General features: G+C 41.4%; 2 protein-coding genes across 2 annotated transcripts in view; one reads left to right on the top strand and one right to left on the bottom strand.

Annotated features, from left to right (window-relative positions):
* Nak (Numb-associated kinase) overlaps positions 1–21,334 on the bottom strand; it is a 555,804-nt gene that overhangs the window by 531,673 nt on the left and 2,797 nt on the right. The window lies entirely within an intron of this gene.
* LOC139758979 (Krueppel-like factor 5) overlaps positions 1–21,334 on the top strand; it is a 37,001-nt gene that overhangs the window by 9,747 nt on the left and 5,920 nt on the right. The window contains exons 2-3 of the mRNA XM_071680845.1: positions 16,686–17,514; positions 19,993–20,052. Coding sequence (XP_071536946.1) covers positions 16,686–17,514; positions 19,993–20,052 — 889 coding nt within the window. The remainder of the gene's footprint in view (positions 1–16,685; positions 17,515–19,992; positions 20,053–21,334) is intronic.

Here is a 21,334-nt window from a genome sequence, read left to right on the forward strand (position 1 = left end):
GTTGTGGGTGGTGGGGTTGTGGGTGGTGGGGTTGTGGGTGGTGGGGTTGTGGGTGGTGGGGTTGTGGGTGGTGGGGTTGTGGGTGGTGGGGTTGTGGGTGGTGGGGTTGTGGGTGGTGGGGTTGTGGGTGGTGGGGTTGTGGGTGGTGGGGTTGTGGGGGTGGTTGGGGAGGGGAGGAGGGTGTTCTCCTCGTAGTTATCTTAAGCTGAAGCTTTCGTAAGCTTGGAGAGAGAGAGAGAGAGAGAGAGAGAGAGAGAGAGAGAGAGAGAGAGAGAGAGAGAGAGAGAGAGAGAGAGAGAGAGAGAGAGAGAGTAAATAGCGTATATGATATGAACACCGGGTTATCGCAGACAGCACAAGTCACGATGATAACGTATGACGCTTGAGGACGAGGGTGATAATGCTAGAGAGAGAGAGAGAGAGAGAGAGAGAGAGAGAGAGAGAGAGAGAGAGAGAGAGAGAGAGAGAGAGAGAGATAACAGCGTTCACAAGTGACGGTATCTCCGGCTGTAGTGTGGAGACCCCGGGGTTGCTCAAGATAGGCACTTATCATCACCTCGTAATCCGTCAGCTTACTTGCTAGGATTGAGTCCGATTGGTTTTGTACCTGCTCTCTCTCTCTCTCTCTCTCTCTCTCTCTCTCTCTCTCTCTCTCTCTCTCTCTCTCTCTCTCTCTCTCTCTCTCTCTCTCTCTGTGCAGCTTCCGTTTTCTTCACTTACATTAAACTTTCAGTCATTATCCTTCAAAGACATTGATCTTCTATATGCCATTCCTTCCACCCTCACTTTCATTTCTTATCAGTAAATCCTTCGTTATTGCACGTAGTCATCGTATATTTCCCGTTTTCTAATCTCGCTTCCCATTTTCATCCTCCGCTAACGGGTCATAAGCTACTCCATCCAAACAATCTGTAACTTATCTTTTATTTGGATATTTCACGCCAACGTTTTCTTCCACTTCCTCTGTAAGTCCGCAGACTAGGCACACACACTCGTCCTGTGCCAGTAATGGCACCCCGAGCACACACACACCCGACCTGTGCCAGTAATGGCACCCCGAGCACACACACACCCGACCTGTGCCAGTAATGGTACCCCGAGCACACACACACCCGAATTGTGCCAGTAATGGCACACCCGAGAAGGGGCTGTCATTGACAAGAACCCGTGACAAGCTTAGTCTTGGCCAATTTTTTACACACACACACACACACACACACACACACACACACACACACATCACTACAATGTTTTCCTTGCATACGTATATTATGAATGTAATTACCGTCGACTTAATGACCCAATAATCGATAACTTGTGACATCGCAGCAACAACAACGAACACATGTAAACCAAACAGCGACATCTTGCTTTAATTAAGCAGTGACGCAAAGGAGTTTAATACAACCACTACAGTAACAGATACCAAGAGAGCGAACAGACATTGTCTGGGGGAAAATTTTAGTCTTCGACATCAGAATACACCACACGTTTTCTAAGACCGATGATGCTAGACACAATTTGGTGCGGCTTTTCTGTCATTTCTCACAATGTACATTACAGATCCACACAGCCAATGGTGTGTGTCGTCACGTGCTATGCTGACCACAAGGGCGTCAAGTGAATGTCATGCAAAGATTTTTCATAGATACTCTATCTGTTATTATCATTTTTATCTTTTATCTTACTAGGTTTAATAGATGGTCGTCGTGGCCTTGGATTAAACCAGAATACATTTGGGTTTAACCCAGCCATTCCCATCCCTCCCCCTCAGACCATTCTGGGAACAAAGGCTTGCTTAATGATGGCGTGACCTTTTAATAAGTCGTATAAGTTTGCTGAACTTAGAACTATGGATATCTTCGTATAAATATGCTGAACTTAGAGCTAAAGATATCTTCGTATAAGTTTGCTGAACTTAGAACTAAAGATATCTTCGTATAAGTTTGCTGAACTTAGAGCTAAAGATATCTTCGTATAAGTTTGCTGAACTTAGAGCTAAAGATATCTTCGTATAAGTTTGCTGAACTTAGAGCTAAAGATATCTTCGTATAAGTTTGCTGAACTTAGAACTATGGATATCTTCGCATAAGTTGCTGAACTTAGAGCTAAAGATATCTTCGTATAAGTTTGCTGAACTTAGAGCTAAAGATATCTTCGTATAAGTTTGCTGAACTTAGAGCTAAAGATATCTTCGTATAAGTTTGCTGAACTTAGAGCTAAAGATATCTTCGTATAAGTTTGCTGAACTTAGAGCTAAAGATATCTTCGTATAAGTTTGCTGAACTTAGAGCTAAAGATATCTTCGTATAAGTTGGTGAACTTCGAGGTATGGAAATCTTATCTTCTTTGTTCACTGTAAGGACGACTTGTTGGAAACTGAAGACTTTGAGATGGGTCCTCGCAATGTGTGTTGGTCGCCAAGAATATGAGATTTCCTGCCAGTATAAACGTAAATATACTCCACAACACATTCAACCCAGGTGCCTAGCTCTTAAGACTGCCATAGATATGAGTTAATCGCCAGAGGACTTAGCTTCATCTTATCAATTTAATCTTAAAAGAATATTTCATAACGTTAAACTCGGGATCAACGCATTACATGCAGCGAGACACAGTTGGCTGTGTTCTGACGTCATGATAATATAATTTTTGACGCTCAAAAGTCTGTTTGAGTATTGTGAGAAGGTTCCAATCTGAGCAGAGTGCCGGTAATTAAAGTCTTCTGAAAACTCTGAACAATATTTCTACCGGTAAAAACATTTATATTCATTTGTGTTAATATTGGAAATATGTTCTTTAAAGGGGGATAGTATATTTGTAGAGTCTGGTATGATCTATTTAAATCTAACGACATACATGCATACAAAGCCAGTGTGAAGAATATGTCTACTGTACATAGTATGGATTTTGGCCTGACACACACACACACACACACTCTGCGTCAGCTACTAGAGCCATGTGAAGATACAAACCATTGCCAATACTTTGTATTTGAGAGGTCACCGGAATGCACATATATGGTTAAAGTTTACAAACAGTTCCAGGAAAATTCTGGTCTACAACCACAATGAGAACGTAAAGTAACTCAAACCATTAGACACACCAGCGGAAGCAAGAGATCCGTCTCCAGAAATATACGTTTCCGTTGCCCGGTCCACGCGTGCGTCATGACGGACAAGATTTCAAGAAGTATCAATCTGAAACGACTTTGTGTACATTGTGTACGAAGATGATCATCAAGTTAACCCGAGACATTGTGCCGGAAAATTTGCGACCTGCGCTGAAGGGGGAAGACGAACGGAAATCCGAACACGCGTATACCTTCACGTAATCTCACACTGACGTAAAATCATCATCATCATCATCATCCGGAGCCAGCTTAGTCACCTCGTTTCTCACGAAAAAGGAAAGCGTAAGGTTATGCAATGAACATCATCCAAGAAGAGAGGATATGAAAAGAAAAATTCCTCCGAAGAAGATGTCAGAGGACCATATATTTATGCTAGTTTAATATTCTTTGCTAAAAAAATCTGAGTTCGACATTTTCTAGCGACTTGAATATATCAATTACAAAACTGTTTAATACCAGTATGATTATTATGGGTTACATCTTGAGTTAAGAATGGCAAATACAAGTTGATTTCGTACCGATTGTCGCAATCATTTTTTAAGGAGGGACTAATGAATTTTGGTGATTGAACAACCCCCTCCTCCCCAGGAGTCCCTCCACGATCTATTACCTTCTTATTTTGTTAAACATTTTTGAACCTTCTCTTGGTCACCGCACTCCCATGAACCCTCCAAGAAACTCCTCCCCTCCCTCCCCCCCAAATTCTTAGCCCCTCCCAAACTCGTTCTCTTCCTTATTATAAGACGTGAATGTATCAGGAACACTAACGGATATGTTCTGCACTAAATTGGAAAGTGTAAAAAAATGAAAATTAAAAAAGGGAAAAATGTTGTTGGTTACGTTGAGGGCAAGAATAAACAGTTTTTATCTGGAAAAGAAAAATGCAATTACAAGCATTACTTAATTTTTCTTGAAACATAATTGTACATTTACTTATTTTTATCTTGTGTTATACAAGCCTTATATGCAAAGAAAACATGCAAGTTAGTAGAGTCATTCTGAACCCCTGAAGAATGCGATGATTGTATTTTATTGGTGGTTATAACTTAACAGTGACAGCCTATAATTCAAATAACCTAACTATCCACGTGTTATAAATTCTTATAACTAAAATCACGAAGGTACGTCGGTCATTGCCCACGTAGAAACACACCTTTGGTCTATGGTGACTCAACGTTCGATTTGAACCTTAAGGTTCAGGTCAAAGGCCAATGTACCATTATGCTGGGGGTCCGCATCGTTAGGCCGTAGGCGTTACAATGCTCGTTTTTTTTTTTTTCCTAGTCTTTATTTATCAACTGAGCGACATGCACCAAGGCTGGCTGGAGTGTGGCAGACCATAATTTCACATGGATTCGAATGTATTATGGACTGAAAATCTCCATACCTCTGTATGTCAACACTACAAGTGTGTGTGTGTGTGTGTGTTGTGTGTGTGTGTGTGTGTGTGTGCTCGGAGTGCCATTACTGGCACAGGTCGGGTGTGTGTGTGCTCGGGGTGCCATAACTGGCACAAGTCGGGTGTGTGTGTGCTCGGGGTGCCATTACTGGCACAGGTCGGGTGTGTGTGTGCTCGGGGTGCCATTACTGGCACAAGTCGGGTGTGTGGAACTGTAGTATAGTGGACTCTTAGGTGGATGTTGTGTTTTGTGTAAAATGTAATCGAGCAATAGATATTACGACTCTCTTAACTGATAAACGATGAGATCTAGAATCATTCATTTACAAAATCGGAGTGATTCCATATCATTAAATGCAAATATATTTTTTCGAAATTCACAGAGCCATATATAATACAGTGACGTGAACATTAATACCAAAACGAAATAATGAGCCTAAAAAAATTAAGTCGTCATCAACGAGATCTTTACTGCGGTATAGTTACATAGATTGCACGAGTCGTAACATGCATACCACAAGCCTGTTTTGAGCCCCAACTGAAGTATCTCGGCGAGGTTCTACCTCGGATGGCGGAGGTGATGGGCAACGTGCGCCAGGTCGCGGTGAAACCTAACCTTTGACTGGGGGTCAAGCGAGCCCGGGTCAAGCGGGGTCACGGCCCGACTGTGTTAACGGGATGGTACCGAGGATGAGGTCAAGCTTGTTTCCGGGTAAACAATGGAAGGCGACGACAGAAGGCTGGAAGAGGATTTTTCTTAGATTTTATTCTCCGGAGTTGTGGCTTAGGATGCGAGGTAGCACAACTGTTCAGTGATACCCATTTTTTCGTTTTTTTTTTCCAGCATATTTTTTTCTTTCCTTTTTTTCCCCATAAAAGTGAAACATGATAATGAAACATTTTGTACCGTCTGTCGTGTTTTAAGAGATAATTACTCTAAGTACAAATGAAGAAAATTACTTTTTTTTTTCATTCAGGATCTTAAAAAAAAAAACGACCATAATCATTCCATTATACAATGTGTGTGTGTGTGTGTGTGTGTGTGTGTGTGTGTGTGTGTGTGTGTACACGTGGTAGCTCTTTCAGGCACTGTCTTCGTCCGTCCGTCCCTCACCCCAGCCAACACTCGCTAAATGCTCCAGTAAAAGAAACGATGTTCAGCATTACAGGAAAACACTATGTGTACACTGAGACATTTATGTTTGATCGGTTCTGACGTAAAAAGATGAGACATTTATTTTTGATCGGTTCTGGTATAATTTTTTTTTTCTTTAATGACGTACGTCGATATATTCTCTTGTTGCTTATTACCGAGCAATAAAACAGCACAGAGGTACATGCGCAGAGATTGTGAATGTATTTAAGTTATACAAGAACGCAGATTGTAAGATTTCTCAATACATATCTTAGTGCATTTCAGTTACTTGAAGCTGCTACGTGATGGCCAGTTTTGAAGGAAAGGTTAAGAATCGTGTTATTAATCTCGTACATTTTCTACGACAGATCCACACAAATAATACAGAGGCGAAAAAAAAAAAAATGATAAAAGGAGACATTGTATTTATTAGGATTTTGTGGTTTTGACATAGTTACCCATAAAACGTAATCAATGAAGGTGAAATAAGAAGCTTAAGTCATTAGAACGTGAAAATGACTGGCGAAAGATGAGAGGAAAGATTCGTGAGTTGGCGAATGATGAGATTCGTGAGCTGGCGAATGATGAAAGGAAAGATTCGTGAGCTGGCGAATGAAGAGAGCTAAGATTCGTGAGCTGGCGAATGAAGAGAGCTAAGATTCGTGAGCTGGCGAATGAAGAGAGCAAAGATTCGTGAGCTGGCGAATGAAGAGAGCAACGATTCGTGAGCTGGCGAATGAAGAGAGCAAAGATTCGTGAGCTAGCGAATGATGAGAGGAAAGATTCGTGAGCTGGCGAATGATGAGAAGAAAGATTCGTGAGCTGGCGAATGATAAGAGGGAAGATTCGTGAGCTGGCGAATGATGAGAGGAAAGATTCGTGAGCTGGCGAATGAAGAGAGCAAAGATTCGTGAGCTGACGAATGATAAGAGGGAAGATTCGTGAGCTGGTGAATGATTAGAGGAAAGATTCGTGAGCTGACGAATGATGAAAGATTCGTGAGCTGGTTAATGATAAGACGAAAGATTCGTGAGGAACAATGATCGACGTGGAGTGCCACAAGATTCGATCTTGAGACATTATTACTTTAGAGGAGCGACTGAACGATTGAGAATCGCATCATGAAATAGCATGTGTATATATATCTGTGGATAGGAAATTTACGGCGGTTATTGCTTATGAGAGAATAGGTTTTCGAAGAATAGAAGGGGATACTGATGTATCAGCATCTTACGAGGTAGGCTAGGTTAAATGATGCTCAGTCAGCCAGTGTCAAGTCTTCTGGACGACGAGATGAATCTGTACCACATCAAGTGGATAAAGTTGAACTGGGGAGATATCACAGACGCCTTACACTTACACTTCCGAGAGTCATCTAACATACCCCATACCACACGCTGCCACTTTCATCCCCCCAAAAAAAACTTTCCCTCCCTCAGTCGACAAATCGAGAGATTATTATTTTTTTTTTTCGCGGCTTCGTATCCACCTTCCGTAAACAGAGAGACAAGTGACTGTGGGAGAAATCTTGGAATACTGATGCAAACTACTTAATCAGATACATTTGGGGAAAATAACATAGCAATCAATGTATGCAATGCTGGTAAACATCAAAACACCTTTCATGGTTATAACTGGAGGTGTCTCAGAGGTAAAACATGCCACAAACATCAGAACTAAACTTGGATATGACGTACCTCCGTGGATCTTGCATTTCAAGGAAGTTGGAGGGGAGGAATAACGTGTTGTGAAAATGTTGTTTGGGAGTTACCGGGTGTAGGGGATGTATACAGGGTCTCCTGTAAGTGTGGAATTGTAGGCCAGATTATGAGGATATGTCATTTACTCTCAGAAAGTGTGAATAAATAACTTCCAGTAAGGAACGTAAACTGGATACGCTCTCCCTCATCCAGCGCCATTATAAGCACGGTGTACACCTACAACTTCATAACCACGACGCCTACAACACCATAAGCACGATGTATACCACCATTATAAGCACGGGTGTACACCTACAACTTCATAACCACGACGCCTACAACACCATAAGCACGGGTGTACACCACCATTATAAGCACGGTGTACACCTACAACTTCATAAGCACGACGCCTACAACACCATAAGCACGATGTATACCACCATTATAAGCACGGTGTACACCTACAACTTCATAACCACGACGCCTACAACACCATAAGCACGGGTATACACCACCATTATAAGCACGGTGTACACCTACAACTTCATAAGCACGACGCTTACAACACCATAAGCACGGGTATACACCACCATTATAAGCACGGTGTACACCTACAACTTCATAACCACGACGCCTACAACACCATAAGCACGATGTATACCACCATTATAAGCACGGTGTACACCTACAACTTCATAAGCACGACGCTTACAACACCATAAGCACGGGTATACACCACCATTATAAGCACGGCGTACACCTACAACTTCATAAGCACGACGCCTACAACACCATAAGCACGGGTGTACACCACCATTATAAGCACGGTGTACACCTACAACTTATTATGCACGACACCTACAACACCATAAGCACGGGTATACACCACCATTATAAGCACGGCGTACACCTACAACTTATTATGCACGACACGTACAACACCATAAGCACGGGTGTATACCACCATTATAAGCACGGTGTACACCACCATTATAAGCACGGTGTGCACCTACAACAAGAGAAGACTAGAGGAACATTTACATAAAGAGGAAAGAATAAGAAACAAAATTCGAGAATCTTGGAATTCCGTTACGTGAAAATGTAATGTCGAGGAAATCTGTCAAAACAAGGACTGTCCAGTGCTTGTTTGAAGGGCAGGACCTTGTGTACAGTGGAGATGACACAGCAACCGACCACTAGGTTCCCAACGAGGCTGTTTGCGGTGGTGGAAGAGATGAGGGACTTAAAGATTGGTGGTGAGAGTAGAAAGACATATAGATGTTTTCATAGAGAGAAAACAACACTGGCATCTTTTTTTTACGTAATCAAGGAGGCGTAAGTATTATCATTCCTGGATGTGAAGCGACATATTTATCGAGTTCTTATGCGTATCTATGGATCTGCCTTCAACAACTTGAACTGGGAAAATCATTCTATGTGTTGATAATCCTGCTGAATAAAAAGATATTTCGCCTCACTCGGGGTTAATAAACATTTGCCCACGAATCTATGTCCTTTACGACGAGTGAATTCAGACGAATCTACCATCAAGTTGCTTGTTAGACCGAGATTTTCGAAGTCAAAGAATTTTCCGTACCTGTATCAGATCAGCTCTTAAACTTCTCTTTTCTAAGCAAACTAAACTGAATTCGTTTAGTCACGTTTTCTTCCATTTGTTTCTCTATCTGGGAATGATCTTGGTAGCTCGTCTCTCATTTCTCTCCAATTCGGTCTGTCTTGTCTTTTTTTTTTTTTTTTCAAGTGGGGTGACCAAAATTGAACCCAATCTTCAAGATGAGGACCTTGCAAAGACTTGTAAAGAGTGAGGTTCATTTCCATAGACTTAATTTGGGTAGCCCTACTTTCTGAATCCAAGAATTTTGTTCACCTTTTATACCTAACTGCTTCCGTGCTCTGCTTACTTGTTAATCTTAAAGTCATCCGAAATCATTACATCCAAGTATTTTTCTTCGTCTATCCTGTTGTAGGTCAAAAGAATTCATACTGCATCTTGCCTTTTCGTTTACAACAACCGATATTTGTACTGTTGTCTTCCCGTCCGTACAAAATAAATGACACACACACACGCGGGTAATGCAGGTCAATGTAAGTGTGAGGTGGTTTAATGAACTAAGTAATGAAAGGGTAAGAGAGATGTTTGGAAATAAAGAGTGTGGCTGACAGAGCAGAAGAGGAAGGTGAGTTGAAATGGTTTGGACATGTGGAGACAATGAGTGAGGAAAGATTGACAAAGAAGATTGGAAAGCAAAAATGGGTATGTTTGAAGGAATAGTGGTTCCAACAATGTTATATGGTTGCGAGGCGTGGGCTATAGATAGATTGTGCGGAGGAGGGTGGATGTGCTGGAAATGAGATGTTTGAGGACAATATTTGGTATGAGGTGGTTTGATCGAGTAAGTAATAATACGGTAAGAGAGATGTGTGGTAGTAAAAAGTGTAGTTGAGAGAGCAGAAGAGGGTGTTTTGAAATGGTTTGGTCACATGGAGAGAATGAGTGAGGAAAGATTGACCAAGAGGATATATGTGTCAGAGGTGGAAGGAACGAGGAGAAGTGGGAGACCAAATTGGAGGTGGAAAGATGGAGTGAAAAAGATTTTGAGTGATCGGGGCCTGAACATGCAGGAGGGTGAAAGGCGTGCAAGGAATAGAGTGAATTGGAACGATGTGGTATACCGGGGTCGACGTGCTGTCAATGGATTGAACCAGGGCATGTGAAGCGTCTGGGGTAAACCATGGGTTTTGTGGGGCCTGGATGTGGAAAGGGAGGTGTGGTTTCGGTGCATTATACATGACAGCTAGAGACTGAGTGTGAACCAATGTGGCCTTTGTTGTCTTTTCCTAGCGCTACCTCGCGCACATGCGGGGGGAGGGGGTTGTTATTTCATGTGTGGCGGGGTGGCGATAGGAATGAATAAAGGCAGACAGTATGAATTATGTACATGTGTATATATGTATATGTCTGTGTGTGTATAAGTATGTATACGTTGAGATGTATAGGTATATATATTTGCGTGTGTGGACGTGTATGTATATACATGTGTATGTGGGTGGGTTGGGCCATTCTTTCGTCTGTTTCCTTGCGCTACCTCGCGAACGCGGGAGACAGCGACGAAAGTAAAATATATATAAATATATATATATATATATATATATATATATATATATATATATATATATATCAGAGGTGGAGGGAACAAGGAGAAGCGGGAACGATAGATCGTTAAACATCATGAGCGATCGAGGCCTGAACATGTAGGAAAATGAAAGACGTACTGGGGATAGAGTGAACTGGAATGATGTGGTATACTGGGGTCGACGTGCTGTTGGGCATGTGAAACGTCTGGGTAAACCATGGAAAGGCCTGTGGGGCCTGGGGAACTGTGGTATCGGTGCATTACACATGAAAGCTAGGAAATACATGTGAGCGGATGTAGCCTTTCTTCATCAGTTCTTGGCGTTACCTCGTATGACAAAAAATAATATATATATATATATATATATATATATATATATATATATATATATATATATATATATATATATATATATATATATATATATATGTGTGTGTGTGTATGTGTGTGTGTGTGTCATTATATGTAGCCCATAGGTCGTGGATCGTGTAGGTGTTCCTCCCCCACAGTGGGTACACGTAATGGCCTGCGAAGGCCCGTGAGATGTTCCCACGACAGCTCATGACAGACACGACACTCACGTGCCAGGCTTCCGGTACCTCAGCCAACCACATGTGTCCGGTAACAACCGGATGGTCGTTGTCATCAAATGGGGTGGCGGCGCTGGTTGATTGGCTGGGTGTGCGAGCGTCTAGTGTTGGTTGGTTGGCCATTCATCTGTGTGGCCTCGTACGAGCAGTGAGGAGGAGGAGGAGGGAGGAGGAGGAGGAGGAATACCGGTGTCTTTGGGTAGAGCGAGAGAGAGGGAGCGGGAGGGAGGGAGGGAGGGAGGATCATTTGAGTGTGGAGGAAGGAAGGTGCGTGGGTGAGAGTGTGTGTGGGAGGAGAGGAAGGATGTGAGAGTTTAAGAGTGCGTGTGGGTGTGCGTCGCATGGGTGCGAATCGTCATTATGCTGGTTGTCTTAACGACTTATTTTGAACGAGGCGACGCACTTCTAATGTCTACGAAATATAATAAAAAAAACAAACAAATGATAATAAACAGAAACGAAGACTTGGTGTATACATAAAAAAAAACGAGAGGAAATGATGCATGTACGTGACACTGAAGACCCCACACGCGAACACAATTCAACCCCCCCCCCTCACCCCCCTCCACCACCACCACTTCTTCACACGCTACACCCTGCCCCTCACACTTAATACACTTAATAACTTGTTTTAACAAGTTCCTACACCCACTTGCCCCCAACTCTCCCTCCAGGACTCACCTCAAACAGCCAACTCCTCTAGCAAAAAGGCGGGTGAGGGTGGAGGAGGAGGAGGGGGGGTTTGACCCCACACAGACGATCAGTTTCGGGTTGAATATCTCCCGTTTTTTGTTGACTTAAAACCAGGTATTGTGTGTGTTCTGCTGCTGACCTTTTGATAAAAATGATGCTCCAGCTGGCAGCCGGTACGTGTGTGAGGGTATGTGTGTTGAGGGCGTCCTCATCGCCTCCGCCTGTGTGTGTGTTGTGTGTGTGTGTGTGTGTGTTGGTGGGCACACCACCCACGACCCCCGCGAAGCTACAAGGGGCATGAGAATAATGGCTTTATGTCCAGGTAATATCTTTTTTTTTTTTTTTTTAGGGCAACGAAGACTCCTACATAGTTCGTGGTTATCGACTGTATAGCAAAGTACACATAGGTCGAGTATGGTTTATCGACTGAACTCTTATGCAGCGAGGTTAAGATGACACAAAGGATTATCAGCTATATGCCCAATTACCATAAAAGCTAAATCTGGCATTGCAGGATTGAGGAAGCGTAACTTAATTAAGAAGGTGGTAGTAATTATTGCTTCAATTATCTGAAGGAATCTGTGTCTTCTGTACGTTATGTGAATTATTCTATCATTCTCATGATTCATTGATAAATTTAACAAAGTCGGTCAAATATGCATTTCGTTCGAAAAGGAGAAATGAATCAAACTTTCAAATATTTTCTTTTCTTTTTATCATCATAAGAATTGCCTTATATGTTTAAAGTAACTTTTTTTGCTATATATTATAAAATCGTTTCTGTATTGTGCTCCTGGTAAAGATAAGCTAAGACAAGCGTTAACATTATGTTGGGTAATATAACATAATTCTTCAGGTCTGTTGTTTTAGGAAATATGGAAATTACCCCTAATTTTTCACTTGTGATGTGATAATGGCTCTCTCTCTCTCTCTCTCTCTCTCTCTCTCGTAAAAATGACCAGATAACTGTTTTTTTTAATGTTTCAAGATGAAATATCTTTTTTTTTTCTTACATGACTAGGCAGGATTGGTTGGAGAGCAGTGGGGGGTGGGGGAGGGGGGTATATAAGACGTCTTCAAAAATTGTCTCAAAAATTTCGATTTAATTTCATCAAGTCATCTTCAGGAGCGCCTGGAGAGGTGGATGGAACAGGTGGGCATGATTTCGGTACCCTAGTAAGGCCTGGTTAATAAATATACCTGAAGGCGGACATGTAGTGCTGGTGGTGTTCTCTGGCTGCTGCATGGCGCTCATAGAGAGAGAGAGAGAGAGAGAGAGAGAGAGAGAGAGAGAGAGAGAGAGAGAGAGAGAGAGAGAGAGAGGGAGGAGGAGCCATAATCTAGCGATGTTTCCCCTTAAAAAAAAAATGACCGTCTCATTGCCATCGCTCACCAGACAAGAGCATTTAGGCAGGAGCATTAATCAACGAATCGGTTCCTCGCTACAACTTAAAAAAAAAAAAAAAAAAAGTTACTAAGCTCTCATAAATCTATAATTGTTTTCTCTTAAAGTTATACTTTAAAAAATCGCCCTTTGCATTCGCTTTGTATTCTGTGTAACAGGTGGTCATTTGGTGAGATCTTTCTCCGAGGAGAATAATAATAAAGTAGGGGCCATTCTGTGCTGGAAATGTTAATAATAAAGTAGAGGCCATTCTGTGCTGGAAATGTTAATAATAAAGTTGAGGCCATTCTGTGCTGGAAATGTTTATAATAAAGTTGAGGCCATTCTGTGCTGGAAATGTTAATAATAAAGTAGAGGCCATTCTGTGCTGGAAATGTTAATAATAAAGTTGAGGCCATTCTGTGCTGGAAATGTTAATAATAAAGTAGAGGCCATTCTGTGCTGGAAATGTTAATAATAAAGTTGAGGCCATTCTGTGCTGGAAATGTTAATAATAAAGTAGGGGCCATTCTGTGCTGGAAATGTTAATAATAAAGTAGGGGCCATTCTGTGCTGGAAATGTTAATAATAAAGTAGGGGCCATTCTGTGCTGGAAATGTTAATAATAAAGTAGGGGCCATTATGTGCTGGAAATGTTAATAATAAAGTTGAGGTCATTCTGTGCTGGAAATGCTACAAACTTATCTGAGAAGAATGATGATAGAAGTAAAAGGCCATTACATACCAGAAATGCTACATTTCTTTTTTTCTTTTCCTTTTAAGCGTAGTATTCGTTACAAGTCGGGGTCAAGTTCATTCACACCCGTAGCTTCTGTGGTGGTGGTGGGAGGGGAAGGAATTCTTATGAATGAAACCGCGGGAGTCGCTGGAGGGATTAGCCAGGATGTGTGTGTGTGTGTGTGTGTGTGTGTGTGTGTGTGTGTGTGTGTGTGTGTGTGTGTGTGTGTGTTGATAATTCCCTTGACCTCTTTAAGATCCTCGTTCACACAAGGAACATGGATGAAGCTACAATGAGCTGGAAACCACCACAACAAGAGGTTTCTTAAAGGGGCTGGGGGCCATTATTTATGGGCTGACTTGCGAGTCTGCAGTAAGTACTGTGGTTGTGTGGCAAATTGCGGTCGTGTGAGGGAGCGGTGGTGCCCCAGGTGTTATCCCTAGAGTCACTCTTGATGAGGAGGAGAGGCAGCGACGGTTATACTCCCAAGGGGACACACCTGTGCTGACCCCTCTACACACACACACACACACTCGCACACAAACACTCGCACACACACACACACACACACACACACACACTCGCACACACACACACACACACACACACACACACACACACACACACATATATATATATATATATATATATATATATATATATATATATATATATATATATATATATATATATATATATTATCCCTGGGGATAGGGGATTAAGAATACTTCCCACGTATTCCCTGCGTGTCGTAGAAGGCGACTAAAAGGGGAGGGAGCGGGGGGCTGGAAATCCTCCCCTCTCGTTTTTTTTTTAATTTTCCAAAAGAAGGAACAGAGAATTGGGCCAGGTGAGGGTATTCCCTCAAAGGCCCAGTCCTCTGTTCTTAATGCTACCTCGCTAACGCGGGAAATGGCGAATAGTTTAAAAGAAGAAAGAAAGAAATATATATATATAAATATATATAAATATATATATATATATATATATATATATATATATATATAATTAATTATCATTATTATTATTATTATTATTATTATTATTATTATTATTATTATTATAATACTTGATCGCTGTTTCCCGCTTCAGCGAGGTAGCGCCAAGAAACAGACGAAGAATGGCCCATCCATTCATATACACATTTGTATACATAAACGCCCACATACGCACATATACATGTCAACATATAAATACATACACAGACGGATACATATATACACATGTACATATTCATACTTGCTTGCCTTCATCCATTCCTGTCGCTACCCCGCCCTACAAGAAACAGCATCGTTACTCCTCCGCCTTCTCCTTACACACACCTTTCCAAACTCAGTCACCAACTTCTGCAACTTCTCCCTCGCAAACGGTGGATTTGTCTGTGTGTTCCTATTGGATATCAGTATTCGTACACAAATACACACGCAACATGTATATGAATCACTCCCTCTATTATTATGAGACTAGCACATTGCCTTAAGCGAACAGAATGGTTTCAGCAACTTTCACAAGGTTCGGACGCGTCCCTCCGCAGCCATATTCTAAACGCGTGACGTAACTGATGACCTGCTGTGACCTGACTGGACTATGTGAGTGGCTGCGGGCAGAACACGTGTGTTCGCCCCAGACGAGGGGCGCTAACGACTTCTTCATTTACGGGAGGTCACCCAGGTGGGTTTGGGCAGGTCTTAAGAATCCGTGAAATGGTCAAGTAAGGTCAACTGGGGAACACCGGATTGGCTAATGATGTAGCTAATGATACTGACCTCATTCACTTAAAGGATTAGCGGGGTTAAAGATGAGGCTTAACAACGTCAATAATTACGAAATGGTCTGGTTCGTCTATGAAGAACCCATTGTAAGATAATTAAACTTCACATGTTTACTAATCTCTAAGGAAAAATGACATAAATAAATATGCATTGATATATAGTAAGATCAGTGATACAGCCTCTAAACAGAAATGAAAGTTATATAAAAACAAGTGGGTTGGAATGGCAGATATTTTTAGCTAGTGAGAGATTAAAGGGCACAAAAGAAAAGATACTACTCAAGTTAACACGAGTACAAATCTTTCCGTGAAAAAGTGAAGACAACTTTCCTTTGAAATATATTAAAGCGAATGACACCCATCAGACAAAATACATTTTAGACAAAAAGGGGAAAAAAAAAATCGCGTCGAACGGTAGAATTTGACCAGGTGAGAGATTAGAGAGGAATCATTGTCGTTAATACCATGATTGGTTGTCTGGTGAGACCTGGATAATTAGATTGGTATTCTCTCTCGTTGCTCACTCCTCTGCTTCTGGATAGGAATGCCTCGCGTAAGTCTTATTCGACCAAGTTGAGAAAGATTCGTAATTGCATTTTCATGTCCACCATATGTTGTCAAAACATTGTGTTGTGTAAATGTTGTTCATCGCGATGATTATTTGTTTTGCTTTCTTACTTGAAGGTGAGCGGGTTTGGTGAGGTTATAGTGACTGCGGAGGTTGTGATGTGAAGGTTCTGATGTGAACGTAACAACTGTTGCTGTGAATGCGATGTTGATGATGTATTACTGTGAACTTGGCGTTGTGAATGAGCTATCGAGAAGTCGGTATTGTGTCGGAATAGTATGCGAACCACGCTGTTGTGACCCGTAATGTGTACGAGTTGTAAATATGTTGTGTGTGTGTGTGTGTGTGTGTGTGTGTGTCCCCACCCTCACCTTCTTTCCCCAGACTAAAGGCCAAACTGGTATACTGTCTCCCTCAGAAAGAGCTGGACAAGTACCTTCCCAGCATGCCAGAACAGTCAGTACAACCTCGTCGCGACTCTGCCTCGCAGATCGACGAATTCTTCGAGGGCGAAGTGGACCCCAACACGGGCGGGTGGGTGGCCGGCCGCCGAGGCGCCAACACCTATGTGTCGCCCGTCAGCTTACGGGACAACCACGATGAGGAGGTGTTCATCAAGCCAGAACCCGTGTCCGTCGACTCCAAGCTTACGTTATGGACCGATGTGTCGTCTTCCCTCAGACACCTGGACCCGGAGTCGCACGACGCGCACGCGCAACTCACCTCCATGTCGGGCGGCAGGAGCTACGAGACGCACGTCAATGCCGCCCCCATCAAACTGGAGGAACCCACCCTGACGCAGCTGCTCTCCACGCCCTCGCCGCCGCTGATCCTGCCCCCGAGGATGCCCGTTACCTCCACGCCCACGCCCACATCCACGCCCACCAACACCCATCCGGCCTTCAGGTTCCCGTCCACCAGCACCATGGGTCCGCCCGCGCGAGTCTACATGCCGCCCACTCCGCCAGCGTCGGACCACGGCTCGCCCGCAGACCCACATTTCCGTCGCACGCCGCCTCCGCCCTACGTCGTCCCACCCTCACCGACGTCGAACGCCGTCGTGAGCGGGAGCCCTGTCTGTACCACGAGCCTGGGCGGCGGTGGGAGAGGCGTGGGCGCCCCTCCCATCATGGTCACGTCGCCGTCTCTGCCCTCCACACTACTCAACGAAGGAGGTGTTGTCAAATACTCCCGCAGGAACAACCCGGAACTGGAGAAGCGACGTATCCACCACTGTGACTTCCCCGGTAAGTTGGATACCATCATACCTCTCAACTTCTTTCCTCCCCCTCCAAAAAAAAAATAAGTTAACCTAACTAGCTATCCTTCCCTCCAAACAAGTGTACAAACAAAAGTTAACGTAACTAACTATCCTTCCCCCCAAACAAGTGTACAAACAAAAGTCAATGTAACTAACTTTCCTTCCCCCCAAACAAGTGTACACACAAGTTAACGTAACTATCCTTCCCCCCAAACAAGTGTACACACAAGTTAACGTAACTATCCTTCCCCCCAAACAAGTGTACACACAAGTTAACGTAACTATCCTTCCCCCCAAACAAGTGTACACACAAGTTAACGTAACTATCCTTCCCCCCAAACAAGTGTACACACAAGTTAACGTAACTATCCTTCCCCCCAAACAAGTGTACACACAAGTTAACGTAACTATCCTTCCCCCCAAACAAGTGTACAAACGAAAGTTAACGTAACTAATTATCCTTCCCTCCAAACAAGTGTACAAACAAAAGTTAACGTAACTAACTATCCTTCCCTCAAACAAGTGTACGAACAAAAGTTAACGTAACTAGCTATCCTTCCCTCCAAACAAGTGTACAAACAAAAGTTAACGTAACTAACTATCCTTCCCCCCAAACAAGTGTACAAACAAAAGTTAATGTAACTAGCTATCCTTCCCTCCAAACAAGTGTACAAACGAAAGATAACGTAACTAGCTATCCTTCCCCCAAATGTGTACAAACAAAAGTTAACGTAACTAGCTATCCTTCCCCCCAAACAAGTGTACAAACAAAAGTTAACGGAACTAGCTATCCTTCCCCCAAACGTGTACAAACAAAAGTAAACGTAACTAGCTATCCTTCCCCCTAAACAAGTGGACAAACAAAAGTTAACGTAACTAGCTATCCTTCCCCCAAACAAGTGTACAAACAAAAGTTAACGTAACCAATTATCCTTCCCCTCCTTTCCCCCAAACAAGTGTACAAACAAAAGTTAACGTAACTAACTATCCTTCCCTTAAACAAGTGTACAAAGAAAAGTTAACGTAACTAACTATCCTTCCCCACAAACAACTGTACAAACAAAAGTTAATGTAACTAACTTTCCTTCCCCAAACAAGTGTATCAACAAAAGTTAACGTAACTAACTATCCTTACCCCCAAAGAAGTGTACAAACAAAAGTTAACGTAACTAACTATCCTTCCCCCCAAACAAGTGTACAAACAAAAGTTAACGTAACTAAAGTAACTTATGGTCCTTAACTAAATAACATTCATACTTCCAGTGTGTTCTGGCTAGCATCAATTTTTTTTCCAACACGTCGTACTGATGCAAGAATAACCCTGTGGTTACAGATAGTATCAAAACATATGTACTTGTATGGAATCAAAGAGTACAAGATCCTAACACCGACTGATAACAAAAGTAAATACACAGCGAGCGTGCAAACGCTTGGCTGGCTCTTCCACCACCTGACACACACAATTTAAGGAAACAGTAGAAGTCGCCACAAAGAGGTACATTACCTAGTATTATTCCAGCAAACTGATCCAGCAATAAGAAAATAATGTTGGTATCTCTTTTCACAGCTTTCCAGTTAAGGACACAGTAAGGTAATTACGATTATTAGTTGGAATGAGTGTTTTTGAAAGCTTTTTAGAATAGTTACACCTTACACAATTAACATTTTGTTTGTCATGGATGTCTTCCATTTTTTTCCGTTATCGACATAGATAACTAGATAAGTCAGTTGCTGTTTATGTCTTGATTTGGACGACTATTTTTAGAGTACACTAATATGCGAGTGGAATGATTTTGAGAAATAAAATAATTATTCATAAACTATTATCTGACGTCAGTACATTTCCATCGCGCAAAATATTTCTGTTCATTATGTAGATATTTGTGTTTGCTGTATCAATTAACACACACACACACACACACACATATATATATATATATATATATATATATATATATATATATATATATATATATATATATATTACGCGTTCCACAGTAATCTGGTACATTAACTTAATAATTGCATAAACTATGATTAGTCCATCTCATTCAGTGAGTGTATGCTAAAAAGAAGTCACCATAGAAAACGATATTCGTTATCATTCTATAACTTACAGTTTAACATTATTTGTCATATATAAAAAAAATTGTTGTTCTCGTCGAACAAATGTTTTATGAACTGCAGTACTCGAGCGCCCGTTATTTAATCTAGTGTTAGTATGTTTGAATTGCATGTCTCGTAGTCGACATTGATAATTACACAGAACATTTAGTTTATGCTTCAACGTAGAAATAATTTCATGTATTACGGAATCTGCTTGTAATCATTGTGTTGTAGTTAAGGACAGTTGTAGGGTAGCGCGTATCACATAACTGTCATTGGTTGATGTATAATCCTAGCACGTATATCATCCTCGCTCACCGTGGCATTGGCGCTAATTTTAGCCTCCTTGCTATTGCAGGTTGTACCAAAGTCTACACCAAGTCCTCTCACCTCAAGGCTCACCAGAGAATACACACAGGTATGTATGTGTCTGCTGCTTTGGCAAGTCCTGTTTGTCGTGTATATGTTTCTTTAAATGATTCCATTAGACAGTTTAAGCTTGATCTTGGGCTAATCTATGCTTTTATATTACGATAGTTAATCGTAATTCCTTTTATATTATTCTGAATATTTAACTACAATAAATTGAAATATATATATATATATATATATATATATATATATATATATATATATATATATATATATATATATATATATAACAATCAATATTCAGTTTAGTTACTAATTTGACCGGAATTTTATTTTCATTCTGTAAGACATTACGGGAGGGATAGATAAAAACAAATTGTCTATCATTCGAGAAAATTGATGATTTATGCCTCATGAATAACCAGTCGCATCTGAGCAGAAAAACACAAATATATTATTCAAGATCTGATGCAATATTTTCCTTCTTACGTCAGACCCAGAGCTATCCAGCAATACTCTTGGTAATTCTTTTTTTTTTAATATTATTTCCTACATAGAAGTACAATCGGACTGTACACACTTATGAAACGCCCAAAATCCCAGTTTGATTAGGAGCAGTATGGCTCAAGATACTCACTCATCTCCATAGTAAAGGTTATAAATCACGAAGATAAGTTAAGTTAAATACACAATGTCAGATTCCCTGTAACTTGACATACTTTCGTCTTCTAGAAATCAAATATATATATATATATATATATATATATATATATATATATATATATATATATATATATATATATATATATATATATATGAGAAAACAGAATTGACAGAATATATCGGAAATTGACATTCCACGCGAGAAACGATGTGTTTAATATGAACAGAAGGACCCACACAGCGGCAGCTTGTTTGGAATATCATTATTAAGCATCTGTGTGTGTGTGTGTGTGTGTGTGTGTGTGTGTGTGTGTGTGTGTGTGTGCCTCTGTCTGTCCGTCCGTCTGTCTGTCTGTCTCTAGATTTTCCCCTCTCTCTTTCTCTGCAGGATAGTTACGTTTTATCTTATAGCCTATCTATCAACTGCCATGATCATGGCCATCCCGTCGTATTGTATGGCGCAGATCCAAATATGTCTCCACTTCCCTCATTCGTGATGGTTCTTAGACCATACACGTTTTCGCTACACATACGCCATCTTTAAAAAATAATCAGATTCTGTAAATTAACGCCGTTTTTTTTATGAAAAAAAAATACTGGCAATGATAGTACGCAATGAAATAAATAATTGTAAAAAATATTCACCAATGCAAAAATAATATTTA

This window comes from Panulirus ornatus, chromosome 2, assembly GCF_036320965.1.
Source record: "Panulirus ornatus isolate Po-2019 chromosome 2, ASM3632096v1, whole genome shotgun sequence".
In the NCBI taxonomy this organism is placed as follows: domain Eukaryota; kingdom Metazoa; phylum Arthropoda; class Malacostraca; order Decapoda; family Palinuridae; genus Panulirus; species Panulirus ornatus.